Genomic DNA, 15,311 nt, shown 5'->3' with positions numbered 1-15,311 from the left:
AAACTTTATTACGGTAGTTGTTTGTTGCTCTCTTGTGAAATAAATCAAATCAATCCCCTTTTTTTGTATTTAAGCCATGAAGCCTCTAGTGGGAAGAGAATGGACTGAGGTAAGAAACAAACATACAAAAGCACAGCTTAAATTGATTGTAGAGCCACTTCCTATCTCTCAGTGTGTCTGTCACTCTCTCTCTCTCTCTGTAGCCTTCTGTCATGAGTGGCTGCACATAGTGGAGTGATTCAGACTGATTCACTTAGTGAAAAGGCCCTCCAGCGAAGCCCTCATGCATCGCAGAGAATAAATACGAGCCAGCCATTTTCACAGGCTTTCAAATCCACTACACATGATGCCTTGTTTTTGTCCCCAGCGTGCTCATAATTCAAATGGTGACATTTTGATGGGGCCCTCGTAAATGGAACATGGGAAATTAATGTTAAAAAATAATTCTGGAGTTAATAGGCTGGGGCCTGTTCCATCAAAAGTCTTACTTGGAAGATGGCAAACACTTCAAAAGATCTTTTTTTTTCTTACTTTTTTTTTTAAATAACAAAATCTGAAATTAATGCGGGATTAGGATCATAATTAGAGGCAGTTTTGTGGATTCATGGTCAGTGAGGCAGTAAATTAAAGGGCTCGAATATAGTTCCAGCAAAAGGATAATTCTGGTTATTCAAACTTCAAAGACAGAACACATCAACAGATTATGATGCACATGAATCAGATCTACAGTAAACGTCCCTCTGAATGTAAAAGACCGTGATGAATATGTAGAAGTTTACCAGTGAGGTAATCCAGACTCTCCAGCAGTTTCTTCTCTCTGGTGAAGTCTAGGGCAAAGGTGTCGAAGGTATCAGTGAGGTGGATCTCAGGGATTAGCACTTGGGTTGATGCAGTTGCCATGGAAACCCTAGGGTCACAGAGAAACAGGTTTTCATATTACAGTGTTTGATCAGTTATTACATTAAGAGAACAACTAGTAAACATACACCTGACATTATAAATGTTTCAATGAACAGAGATACTACTATTATCTTTACATTTTCATATGTGGAACACTTAAAATATGGTGAAAACTATCAAATAGCAATATGTAATATATGATATCATGTGAGTGTGTATTATAACCTTTGTAATTAAAAACAGATGTAGAAACAAGGAACTTTTGCTCCTGCACAGATTTGCAGCACTAACAAACCCATAACACAATTCTGAATAAAAACAGCCTCCTCATTAGTGAAGCTGTGGAGATTAGGTTCTGATTGAAACACAACTTTTGTTTTGAAGGACTAAAGGATAATGATTTATTTTCATACCACTCTGCTTTGTTTCTCTTCAGGATTGACATATTGGACACGAGGTTTTGTTCTCAATTGCCAAATCCATTAGTTGGAAAGCTTAAGCAGTAGGTGTAATTAGATTAGGCTAAATAAAAGATGAAATCCATCTCTACCTGTCTTTGCTGTAGGGGAAGTCAAGCGCACAAAGTTTCCAAAATCTGTGTGTGCACTCCTCTGTCCTCTCCTTAAAGCTAGACGTTACTTTGCTAAACTGACTGAAATGCGTGTGTGGTGAGTGCGTGGGCTGTCTGACCTCTCGTTGATGCTCTTGGCAGTCTGCAGGAAGCGGGCGTGATCGGTCTCTTTCAGCGTCTGATCGGCCTGTGTGATGAGAGCCGAGGACCTCTCGATGCACTGCTGGCAGTTGGAGATCTGTTGGGCTAGCTTCCGAAGCCTATGTGCCTTTAAAAGATGGGAAATGCATGATTTCAAGAGAAGGACGGTGCTCTTAGGCTGTATAAAAATGTAAAAAATGCATGAAAATATCCTCATTCAGGTCAAGGTGTTGCGGGTGATTAGGGATGAGAACATAATCAGAACTGACAGCAGCAAATGACACAAAAATTGGGAGTTTTATGGGTACATTTCATAGCTGGGTGTGAACATTTCAAAGCTGAAGCCACTCATACAGTAAAAGGTCAAATCCAAGGATTGACTGATACAGATAGGCATCTATATCTTCATGTTTCTTAATCAGTGTGAACATCAAAGAATTTGATCAAAGGTCATGAACATCATGCTTAACCAAAGTTACAGGAAGCTGATTAGTTTTTTGTTCTGTGGCCACGAGTAGTTTTCTGTTTTAGAAGCTTTAATTTGCTAGAAACTGACAATAAAAGAAGATGTCTATTGAACATGTATAGAGAAGAAAGACTGGCCAAGACACTGACATATGGCTCGACAAAGATGCTTGAATTACACGAGCTAAGCTTTTCCAATGTCACTGCTAATGCTATGTTTTCTATGCATGTCAATGGTTGTATTCCACGTAAATCTGGGATTTTGTTTCCCCTCTTTGCCCCTCGCTTCCATCCCCTTGCCCAATGAGCAGAGATTTTATGAGACAGATTGAGGTCAGTGGATGGATTGAGGTCAAAGAACATTTTCTATCAGCAGTTTGGCTTGTATAGAGCCCCAAACTCTGTAATCTCAGTTTGAATCTATTGAAATTTTGCAAAGTCATCATCATGTTATTAAAAAAACAAAAAATAGGGCAAAAAGTAAGAAAAACAGGAATGACAGAAACTCATTCTGTGTCCTATTGATCATGATGTAACACTTCACTAAATAGCAATTTCTGTTAAGAAAAAAGGTCTTTTTGTATCCATCCATATTTCTATCTTCCCTGATGCTTATCCTGAATTCTAAAAGCCCTCACTACACGGTAATGTAGTTTAAAAAAAATAAAAAATCTAGTGAGTTCCAAATTTCATTAGATACAGCTTAAAAAAACAAATCTTCAGGGTTTACAGTACAAGTACAAAACTGGCCCTCCCATATGCTCTGGGATTTACTTCTGGCCAGTCAGACTGTTTCCTCCGTCTGTTTGGAGTGTGTCGAAGGGTTTGCATTTTAGGCGGCTGAACAGTTCGCCGTCTGTTCGAGATATAAGGATCAGGTCAAGTGGCTGTGATGAAGCATTGCATTTGACATCAAAAGGTGGCCCGGACTGCTTTCAGTGCATGTGTGTGTTTAAATGGTGATGAATAAATGTGATGGCACTGCCTAAACAGTGACAATCCAGACCTTTGGAACAAATCAGTATCTTGATGACAGGCATTCACAATCCACACTTGTACATTACTTTGCGTAACTCTGTGAATATTACATCTGCAGGCAATATCTGCCCCTTGATGATCATTTATACCTGCTAGAATGATTTGCTGATGTAAGAAAGTATCATGTTTAATGATTAAGTAATGTTATAGGCTGCAAATCATAGCATCAATAAAGAAAGTACATTATACTGTTTATTTTGGAAGAACAAAATGACAAAGTGGGTCCACAGGAACTTTAAAACGGACTACAAATTTCAGTTTATTCATCGTTTGCCAAGTGAAAAAAAAAGCATAAATCAGAGCCTGTGGCTTTCAGAGGTAAGAAAAAGTGAGTGAATATGAAGTGAACAGTGAATATAAAAACAGTAAAAGAAAATAAATGGTGTCTGCGATCAAGCTCCTTGCAGCTATAAGTGTTCATCTCACCTTCCCCTCCTTGATCTTGTTGCCAATGATCTGCCTCCTCTGCTGAATAATGTCAATCAGGAGATCGCACTCGTCCAGCAGCTTGCCCTCTTGGCGGGACGCGTTCACCTGAGGACCAATTGACAGAGAGTATTAGATAAAAAAAGAGATTGATTGACGGCGAGGATGGGGGTATAGAGAAATATATGTTTAGTGGCATCCAGATCATGTTGACCGCAGGACAGGGTGTCATTTCCATCCATCAGCTGGTCCTCCTGCCTGACGATGAGGTATATTCAACAACTTTGCCTCCTGCTGCTTTGAGTGCTGAGTGACAAGTAAAATAAAGAGGAAGGCCTGTGGTGATATGAGAGCAGACACTTGGAGAGCTGTTGAAGAGCTAGACACAAAGAATAGCCCTCATTCCCATGGCTGCCATTTTGAAGTTGTTATTTCACAAGATAAAAATGTGACATTAGACATTTTAGATTTCCCACGATCTGGGTAGGTTTACGTTTGTTTGGCATAAAAAGGCCCACAGCTGTTTTTGAGACTTTCAGGTTAATCTGAAGTCTCACTATGTCGAACATGGCCTACTCATTTTTTAAAAGATGAATTTACAGAGAGCATCTGTCTTTCAGTGATTTATTGCAACAATCAGAATTCCCATTTGGAAATGGACCTCCAGCTTGTTAGTTCAGCCATCATATTTCTACATACAGTCTCATACATCACAGAGCATTTGGTCTGTTGTCTTTCAATTAAAACAGTTGCCCTTTGTTCAATCATAGCTCTGTCTATGGAGGTTTCTGCACCTGCTTCTTATCTACTGAGAACATGCCTCTCACCACTTTCTCACCCTTCAGACAGTCAGTGGATAATTGGTATTTGCCTCACAAGAGTAATGTAAAATGTGTTAAAGCAAGACCAAAATTAGCTTTCATTAACAGCTCTGTGTACAAAGATGATTAAGGAAAATGAGCTGAACACATACTTTCAGGGTTGGAAATGGGGGGAAAAAATACAGTGGGATCAAGTTGTCAGAAAACAGTAGGTGAGAGAAGGCAGAACAAATGCAGATATGCTAGCATTTTCATCAGGGTCTCGTGAATTTTCCTACGCACAGAATCGGACGTCTTCTAAATAAATAGATTACATCTGATACAATTCCTAGATGGTTTTTAGAAGACAAAACCATACTGCGTGCTTACTGCGTTTTAGATGTGTCCAGTTTTGGCAATGTAAAACACAGTAAGGGGCATATTGCATACATGTGACATCAATAACTATGCCTAGAATTGTTGCCAACCTTCAATATTTGACACTTTATGGCATCTGAAGTCGAAGAACATGAAGCTCTGTGCTGTCCTGAGTGTATCAATGTTAAATATACAATGAGGACCAAAACAGGAAAGTGGTCTCAGAGCTTTGGACTCCTCTGTGTGTAAAAAGTATATTTAGTTTACGTGGCTGTGGATTCAATTATATGCTTGGCATGAAACCACTAATGGCAATTACACATAAGAAAAATGATTTAATTTAGTTAGAAGGTGTTTGGGGAAGTATGGTTGATACTGTTGATTAAATCCAGGGCAAAGTGGCATCCAGCTCCATACTGGAAAGGGTTTGATTCACTCTGCAGTTGGAACCTTTACAGTCTGAGCAGGCTATAAAAGTTGTTCAAGTCCAATTATAAGACTGCAGGTCCTAACATAATATGTAATTTCTCATTGTGGTCATTTCCTCACGGTCCTTTCAGCACCTTGTAAAGTGTTTTCTTGCTGCGGCGAAGCGATAGCACAGGGAGCAATGAAAGGGAAGTGTTGCCAAGCCAACAAGAGATTGCACAGTTACTCATACACCCATTCTCACACACACATAAACACACATGTTGACAGGTGTTTTAATAATGACATCACAGGGACTCATTTGCCTTTCCTCAGCAGAGCCAAACAAGGCTTTTCTAAACTATATTTATGTGATTTTTGTGGGATCATGTTGCCAACAGAAACAATTTGCCACCTGGATTACATCTCAACGCTTATGTAGGACTTTAACCTCTTAGCTCTGCTGTCTTTTCAACACTACTAATTGCTTTCTGCAACATCACTGTGGAAACTGGGCGAGATTGAGATTTAAAACTGTTTACTCTGTGAAAAGCCTGTATACATGTTATCTTTTTGTTGCATTTTGTACGCCAATTAGAATGCTCATACAGATCTGAAATCAATGGGAGAAGAGATTTTCTGGAAGCAGCTTTGAATTTAAAAGACGCACATTGAAGTCCCGGTGGGTCAGGGATGGTTTCCAACTGACAAACAACATCTAAAGTGGAAACTGAAATTAAAGTTTAGAGTTTTTTTCTTGGCAAAGATCAGAAAGACTCTGCTTTGCTGCCTCTGACATTTCATGACCTTTAATCTTAAGAACTCAGTGTGAATAAAGATGACAGATATTGCTCATTTTTTTCTGTAAGAACCACCCACAAGGCTGCATGGACACACACAAGTCATCTTATACAGACATGCTGCGGTGAAACATCTCCCCCTCCTTATTTAAGGACTACAGTGAGAACATCTGGAGGCATTTTATAGCATAAGACTTGCAATAGTGTTTCTGTGAATAAACAGTTGACATGGTAAAATAGTAATGACACATATACACACTGTGTGACCAGAGTACATCATGTGCCATGTAAAAATGTGGAACATCTAATGACTGTGGGCAGAAGGCTCTGGAGCATATGATCAGTATGACAGATTGTATCCTGGCAGGGACGTTAATTGATTCGTTTAACCACAGAAAAACACACAGAAGCACACACACACCCACACACACAAATGACTCAAGCCTTAAGGATATGAAAAACTTTTGGAAAAAATCAACCAAACTTTCTTGTGACACTGTGCCTGTTTGTACAGTATTATGCCAAAGACACACATGCTTTGCTGCTGCGGATTTTGCTAATAAGACTCCTAAATTAGATTTCTGCAGCAAAAAACAGTCAGAGCAGTGTTTTCTTCTGCGTATGGCTTGAAATCATTTTTTTTATTGCATTTTACTAACAAACTAATTGCCTAGAATTAGACATCTAAGACTATTTATAATGATCTAAAGGCATTTGGATTCAAACTCAACGTACTATCCCCAAGACATGATACTGTCTTTTCTTTTTTTTAAATAAGCAAAAAGCACCACAGCGGGCTCCAGATAGAGTGTGGCATTGGATTCTAACAATTACAGCATCTTGACTCCATTAGGCGAGATATGCCAGCTGGAAAATAATATGGGATATGACATAATGTGGGGCAGGATCGTTAAACTGTGAGACCACAGCGCAGATAGTGACTCAGAGGGACTGGATTTGAGCTTGACTCTTTTTTACCAGTACCTGGGTAGTATAGGAAGCTGTGGACCAAATTCATAAACAGGATGTTCAGGATGATAACTTATTTAAAGTTTTTTTACATCTGAAGTGTCAAAGATGTCATGAAATATCAGCAGCCATCTCCAGAGAAGCCTGGAAATGGATTAATATTATGTGAAATATTCAAAAAGACTCCATCAGAGCACATCAAGCTTGCCCATACACTGCTTTCCCCTGTGTGATCCTCTTCCTTAGTGCTGTCACATTCACCCTTCTCGTGGGCAACTGTGTGTGCAAAGTTTACAACATGCATCAAACAGCTTCTTTTTTTTTTGTTTATGCATTTATTTTTGGCTTCCATCACAGTGAGCATCTTCTCACCTAAAGAAAACGTGCTGTCACCGTACACTCCTCCAGCTATTTTAGGGGTTTAAAGTGTGTAGTGAAACTCTACTGTACATGTAGTTGTGACCGTAATGCACTGGGGGGGGAAATAGGTCAAGCTTTTTTTTTGTCCTTTGCACGTGCATCATTTATTCATATCTGATATTTAAAGTGGAGTGTTTCCTATTTTCGGTCTTTTTGGCATTTTCTTCCCCTTCTTTTGAAAATCCCTGCATCATCACAATTGGCACTCCAGATTAGTTCAAAGGAACCAGCTTTACATGATGGCAGCACAGAATACATACTATGAACACAACACTTTGGCAAACTAAATAAATAAATCTCCTTGGTGAAGCACAATCCTCTTTCCATGCATGGTTGTGCCAGGCAGGGGAGGCTGCTCTCCATTATTTCTCAACTAAGATGTCACTGCCTTTTAACCCTGTGGCATCGCTTTATTTAAAGCTTCTCAGTGGTCCAAACATAACATGAACAGGCAGGCTTAGCACAGAATCGCCTTCAGTACAGCTGAATACACACAGACATCGACACATTTTCTTATTATTCTTATTAAACTAAATATTAGACTAAGCCAGATGTTGAGTAATTTAAAAAAAAAAAACATGCAGTGCCTTCAATGTTTGTGCCAGATTGTGCACAAATGAAACTGTTTGTGAAATTTTGAAGAAAAGGACAGAGCAAACTTTTGGGGAATTGTTGCTTGATCAATTTCTTAAACAAATCTAAATTTTTGCAGATTAATTTTTAACTTATAAAACAGTAAAGTGATAACTCATTAACTATTATTTCAGCTCCAAAACACAATGTTACAAATTGATTTCAATCACCCTCTATAGTGTCAATTTTGCTGCTAACCTTTGCTACATGCTAAGCTTAAGGTTTCAATATTGACTCATGATACAAGCAGCTTAATTACCTCTCTTTGTAATTACATGTATTAATCTCAACTCATTATTATTTGTATATATTTAGTTAATACATATAAAAGTCAACAATTTAACATTAATTATAATATACATTGCCATTATACATTAATCAAAGCACATCAAGGGAGTTAATTGTACAGTCAAATGTGAACATATATGGCATATTGACTGATCATAGACACTGTGGGTCAGGGTTGACCTCACAGGACCACCTGGACTCACCTCTACATGTTGACAAGTCTGAATCAGTTTGCCCATAAGTGACTCCAGCTCGTTGTTCCTCTTGATCAAATTACTCAGGTTGGTATCCAGGGCTTGCTGTAACAAAAACACACACAAACAAAAAACAGACAACAGAGTGAATGAGAAATAATGCCAAGAAACATAAGTGAGGGCAGAGCCGTGAATCAAAGCAGAATAACAAAGCAACAGATCACCCCCTTAAGGTTTCCTACACAAGTTGTGAGGCAACCTCAGGCGCTACATCACAAAACAAAACATGTCAAAAAAGTTGTAATTCAAGTGTAAAAACTACATTCTAAAAATCACAAGATGAATAAAATGTCTGATCCTTCAGTGCAGCTTCACCAAAGATCAGCAGAAAAAGCAGAAGCAAACATTTTCCTCCACTCCATTCACAGCTTTTTAAAAAAACTCTTATTAAAAGATGTGCATTTAAATGTCCAAATACCTCTGAGCGAGGGTGATACCCCTCATCCCTGTACTGTCTCCTCATCCTGCCCCGTCCAAGCCTCCGACGGAGGATCCTACACTAGCAGTGGATATGACTGGGACAGCCACTCCACTGAGCACCAAGCCATGCGCAAACCCGGCCAAGCGGCAAATTAGGCATCAAAAGCTTCCCCTATGAGAGCATGCAGTGCTCTCGGCTAACGAACCGGCAAACAGGTGACAGGACGTCAGTGCTGTCCCTTAACGCTCCTCCCTACTTTTTTTTTTTCCTCCCTCCCCTTCCCCCCTCCCCCTCTATTCCTCTTTTGCTGCTTTTCATCCACCCGGGCATAAGCTGTCTCCTTCACTTCCAAGAGCGTCATATTATTGCCAAACCAAGCGTGTTTAAGCCGCTCTGATGCTACGTTCTATACTGTCCCGTTGCAAACTGTTTTCCAGATGAATTTCAGCTCAGCCTTAGTCAAATACTGATATTTCTTGCACGTCTCCAAAAAAAAAACCCAAAAAAGTGTGTGCTGGAGCAACAAGGCCAGGATAGCAAAACATAACTAAGTATGCTACATTACAAGCTCAATACACTTAACCTTTAACCATGTTTTAGCAGCAGTGTAAACACAGCCAGGTGCTGATGTTGTTCTGAGGATTAAAAAAATTGGAGTTACCCAGAGGGGATATTGAATGAACAACAACAGTAAGCACAGATAGAGATGGTGGGATTTGTGCGTGCGCTGGGGGCTTAATGGATGGCCTTAATACGGCGATGACACACAAAAGCAAAAGCAGCATAAAGGCCCACTCGGAGAGAAATATGACGCTGCTGTTGCCATACTATCACAGAGAGATAAAAATAAACTAAAGCTCTTAAAGGATGATCATCACGATCGCAAACAATAAGTCATGGATGCAGCGAGATGCAGACTGCAATGCAAAGAGAAAAGCATATTTATGAGTACGTCTATGCACACAGTATCCAATGTGTTGAAATGCAAACTCGACATTTCAGCATGCACTCATGCAATCTTTAGTACATGAGATGCAATATCTCAGGGGTTTTAAAAAAAGGAAGCTCATCTTCATAAATATGTGTGTGGTGAATATATCCTTTATCCTGCATCCATAGTTTGGACATTATAAGGTTAACTCACATCTACAGTGTCCATGTCTCCAAATAGTATGTATCCTCTAGAGCTGAATGGCCTTCCTGGGAGGTTGATAACCTGTCAATCATCCTGCTTGTTTATCTGTCGTGTCTGCCTATTGTCCTGATTTGTTACCCCCCTCCGGAGAAATGATAAAAAATACAGTTTGTTTGTAATGTTTTTACATTACAAAGTAAGCCAATGGGTTCAGATTAAGTGTTGAGATGCATGGATGCCATATCACTTCATAACCTAAAAACAGTGTCAGAAGGTAACACAATTCAAGTACTTACTTACATCTATTCACTTGCAGATAGTTTTTAGATAACTACATACATACGTCATCATAGCATCCCCATTACTGCACTAATGAAGCTGATATGCAGTGGATTCAGAAAGCATTCAGACCCCTTCCCATTTGACACACTGTTTTTGATTTATAGATTTGATTCTAAATGGATTCTAAATGCATTTTTCCCATCAGTCTACACTCAGTAATCCATCTCTCAAATCTCTCATTTCCAAAAAGAATCAAAGTAACAACAAAGTAAAGCATGTGAAATAAAGTCCACTGTAGCCTTTTTTAGGCCCATACATACATACATAACACATAAATGTAGCCACTTGCAATGTGACAAGGTAATTCTCAGCATTAAGATGCCGTTATTATTGAAATGTAGGCAAAAAATAAAATGAATCAATGTGGATTTGGAATGGACAGTTTAGAATTAATCCAAGAGCTGCGTTTTGAATTTAATGCATAGTTTAATAGATGATGTAATTATGTTATATCATCTGGATTCTTGTTCTGTCACTGTGAAAAACATTTGTCATAAAATATCCATAAAAAGGCAGGGTGGTCTGCTGCACTGCTGCTGATGATCACACAGTGGTCAGTGTCTGATCCACACAGTGACATTCATAGACACTCAACAATGACAATTCTCCTGAGACTCAACTGAGACAGGAGACTGTGAGCCAGACTGCTTATAATGTAAATATACTTCTAAAAATAAGATTTATTTTCCTCAAGTGCGGTCAGCTGACAGCTTTCCCTTTTTTTTTTTTTTTTCGTTAAAGGAAAGCTGGTTCCTTCCTTCCACAGCATCTGCTCCTAATCAAGCTGTTCTGCTGCTGCACACTCTGATCCTCTTAGAGCTTCTTCTTACAAGAATCCGCTCTGTAAACTGAGGCAAACTTTGCGAATATTTCATCACCTAATATCTACATGTCAGTTTATTCTTTTTTCTCTTCCTAAATATCCTCTATACTACCTCTATGTAAACGAGTAAACCTGTATGTGTGTGCTTTATGCGTGAGTATGAACAGTTGTGGGTGTACGCTATACTGTACTGTATGTGTGAACTAAAATCGCCCTGAAGCTGCGCTGATAAGTTAAGAATGTATGCAAAGAGATCACACACACACGCTTACACACACACACACACACTCACACTCAACCACCGGAAAAAGGCAGGTAGGCAACTTAACTCGAAACTTCAGACGAGCTACATCTTTTCAAGATTTACTGGGACACTGAACAGGATTGTGTTCACGGGAATCCTCGACGAGCTGCCAGAATTTTACCCCATTCGCGTGTGTGTGTGTGTGTGTGTGTGTGTGTGTGTGTGTGTGTGTGTGTGTGTGTGTGTGTGTGATCGAGAGAGCAAGCACAGAGAACAAAGGCGTACAGTTGAACAGCAAGAACAGAATTGAAAGAGGCAGCTGGCAGAGAGAACACAGAAGTGAGGAAGGTACTGAGAGCTCTCAATGTTGTAGTCATCCTGTATTTGTTTCCATCTTTACTCCCATCTATACCATGGACATATATATACTCTTACAGCTGAATCACTACTGTATTGGGTGTTGTGTATCTGATGGCGGGCACTGGTGTTTTTTCTTCAACACCCAGGTTTCCTATCAGTAAATTGGAAACAATGTGTTTGTACGTGTGTCTCTGTGTGAGTTTGTATCCGTCTGAAAGAAAAAAGAGATGAGACCTGCAGGGGAGGGAAAAAAAAAAAGTAGCCTTGACTCAAAAGCAAAGTACAGCAGAGAAATAAGAGAACACCGCGAGGGACAATCGTGCTGGGAAGGACAGAATGTGTGTGATTGTGTGTGTGTGTTTGGCCCCGAGCAAAGATAAAATTCAGTACAGAGGGAAAGAAAGGAGACAGTGAATGTGCACAATACACTGTAAATTCTTCAATAATGGCTTTTATTTACCGTAACTGAAGAGAGAACCAGGCCTGTATTTGAGACACGTTTTTATCATGGACAGTGGAGGAACACAAAGGTGGCTCTGTCTGAAGGTTGAGGTTAGCCAAAATGAGGTGTTCTAACCTCACGGAGACCAAAAGAGTCATTTCAGTCCTCATCAGCACAATAAGTCTGAAATACACACAAAGTTTCCTTCAAATAATCAACCAACGGGTACAACTTCCATTTTTATTCAACTTCCATTTATTATGCTAGCAGTGTAGCTCCAGGGATGGCAATGTCAGTGCTAGTTAGAAAAACTAAGTAGTGAACATAGTAGAGATTGCCTGGTGGCATTAAACATTTAACTACAACACAACGCATTATCAGAAAGTAAAGAGCTGCAAAGTGGTTATCCACTTCAGAAAGAACAAGTCTGTATTTCTCTGCTGCTGTTAGAGGAGAGTTTTCAACCATTTATGGTTTGGTCTAAAAATGATGGACTTTGGAGGACCCAGCTCATAAATTAGCACTCATATCTAGAATCAGAGGTCTGTCATTAGCTTTATTTATAGAATAACTTCATACCAGGCTGAAAAAAAGCATTATTTCACTTCTCTCTGTGCATGTGGATGATTCTCAATCGATTCACAAATGTCAAAAATCTATTTTCTAAATGTTAAACGTAATGTTGATGGAAAGACAAAGGTGGAACTCAACTGTGTGGGCGGTGCAGCACCCAGACAGTCTGCAATGCGCACACGCTACAATTATCTTGCAGTGCAGCTTCAAAAAAAGGCAGCTGTTGCAAGCATTTTTTGATTTCATGACTAAAAAATGACCTTTGTTCTCAGAACCTGAGGTATAATGTGAACTTTCTACACCGTCACTCAGAGACAGAGCAGAGAAGTCCAGCTGTAACAAACAAAGGCGGCTGACTAACACACACTGCAGCACTTCAACAACTGAAACCAACTCTGGCTAGAACAAAATAACTCAGTGAGCACTGTACAGGGAAACCAAAGCCCAGGTAATAGAGTCAATGAGTAAAGCTAGTCAAGTAACCATTACATGTGTGTTTCTGTAATGTATATGTACTGAGGTGAGTCTCACAGGTAGCCTGATATTGCAAAGATGCAGCTTTTCGTATTAAAGGCTGTAGTAGTCTGACTTTTGAAAGGACTTTCTAAATAAAAAGGAAGTTCAGATTTATGTGAGTGCTTGTATTAATGATTGAAAAAGTAGCACTGATGGCTGTGATGTCACAGCGCTGCTTAGTCACCAGCAACGTGACAAGTGAAACCAACCTGAGATAAGCAAATGATACATGTGGAAAAATAGCACAGTCCCACCAAGAAGTAATCACTGGTTTCCAAAACTCAGGGAACTGCAGAGTTCAGCAGCTAACAAGTCAAGGTTGAAATTTAAAGGTGGAAATTTTCAACCAGCAGGATGGACAGTATAAAGGAAGTAAATAATGGAATCTGTGTTTTCAAGATAGCAGCTGGAGGTAAATGTAAATATAAAGTAAATATTGAGCTTATCAGCAAAGCTGTGAATCAAATGTCATGTTGTGTGTCTGCTTATGTGATCGTTGACAGTTGACTATTCAAACTATGTTGTTTCAACACTAAAGGACAGCTGATTACAGCTAACGGATTACTGTATAAACACAGCAAACCTAATTATTGAGTTAAAGCTGGCACACACACACATACACACAGAGCAGCAGCAGCTCCCATCTTTTATCCTCAAGGTTCTTTCTCCTCAGACCTACAGCCAAGGACTTTAAAAGCTATTTCCAGCCGCCTTCTCCGTCAATTTCCTGTGACGGGGGTAATTTTATCTCTGAAAAAGGATGGGTGTTCCCACAATAACCTCCACGGCTCTTATCAGGCACACCACCACCACCACCACCACTGAAAAAAGGAAACCATTCCAATCATCTGATATTCTTTTTTTTTTTTTTGGCCTGTGTGGACTGGGGATATCTCAAATTCCAGCACATCAGGGCAAAAAGTGATATGCATGAAATGGTCCGGAAAATATGACCTAAACACTTTCAACTTGTCAGACTGTAAAAATGAAAGAAGAAAATCATATCTGAGTCAAAAGTGGGGGGGAAAAAAGACTGCCTGTAACATCTTAAGTATTTCAAGTTTAACCATTTGAGTTGGCATTTGGCAGACTGGTGCTTTCGTGACTGTGCCGCACCTCCTTTTTTAGGAAGTTACACAAAAGTTTTCAGTCTTTATGAATTAAAAATCACGTGTTGTTCAGTATGAATACTACAAGCCAGTTGGAAGATTTCCTGTGGTAATTAGCTAGACCTCAATTTATCTCCTACTCTTTCTTTTGCCAATACAAAACTGCTCTCCACAAAACTTTGCTTCTTAAAAGCCTCAACTAAACTCAGTATAGCTGGTAGAAAATGAAGAGTGACATTCATTACACAATTAATGTTTTCTGAGGAATTATTTAAATGAGAACTGACAGTGTTCTTTGTCTAAAAGCTTAAAAAGATTACATTAACTGTTGCTTACGTTATATAATCATAATCAAAGATGAAATTTCTGTTTCTGTCGAGATTTGTTTATTTATGTGTGCATGTTTTGACTTTGCGTGCTATAAAATGCTGCCAAGCACAGATGGGGAAAACAAAGCTAATTTTAAAATGAATTAAAGTTAAGTGAAGTGACATGTACAGAATTAAGCTCTTTGCTTTGAAACTGCATGGAGCCGCAGGTTAAACACTGTTGTTATTACATACAAGTTAGTAAAAGACGTTGTAATAGTTTGCATGATGTTTCTTGGGTAAAAAGCCTTTCATGATGAAATTTAATTATTTCCAAAACCAACTGCGCTTTAATCACAAAAACAAATAAGTCACATTTTAAAGATGATTTGGAAAGACACAAAGTTAAATGCAAGACTTTATAAGTTGCAAATGTCATGACTTGTGCTGAGACTTTGTCACCCTCAGACTCACGTCATGTGCCAGCTGGATGGCGTGAATGTTAAAAGAACAGGTGGCCCAGTTTTCACTGTATGCAGAAAAGGCA

At 39.2% G+C, this 15,311-nt stretch overlaps 1 protein-coding gene across 1 annotated transcript in view; it reads right to left on the bottom strand.

The window, feature by feature from the left end:
- The window catches only part of LOC134006653 (E3 ubiquitin-protein ligase Midline-1-like), a 38,894-nt gene that overhangs the window by 6,308 nt on the left and 17,275 nt on the right, over positions 1-15,311 (bottom strand). The window contains exons 3-6 of the mRNA XM_062445602.1: positions 8,441-8,536; positions 3,542-3,649; positions 1,591-1,739; positions 780-907 (exon numbers count right to left, since the gene is read on the bottom strand). Of these exons, the coding sequence (XP_062301586.1) occupies positions 780-907; positions 1,591-1,739; positions 3,542-3,649; positions 8,441-8,536 (481 nt within the window). The remainder of the gene's footprint in view (positions 1-779; positions 908-1,590; positions 1,740-3,541; positions 3,650-8,440; positions 8,537-15,311) is intronic.

Source organism: Scomber scombrus, chromosome 24 (assembly GCF_963691925.1).
Source record: "Scomber scombrus chromosome 24, fScoSco1.1, whole genome shotgun sequence".
NCBI lineage: Eukaryota > Metazoa > Chordata > Actinopteri > Scombriformes > Scombridae > Scomber > Scomber scombrus.
This window is presented reverse-complemented; position numbering and strand designations above follow the sequence as displayed.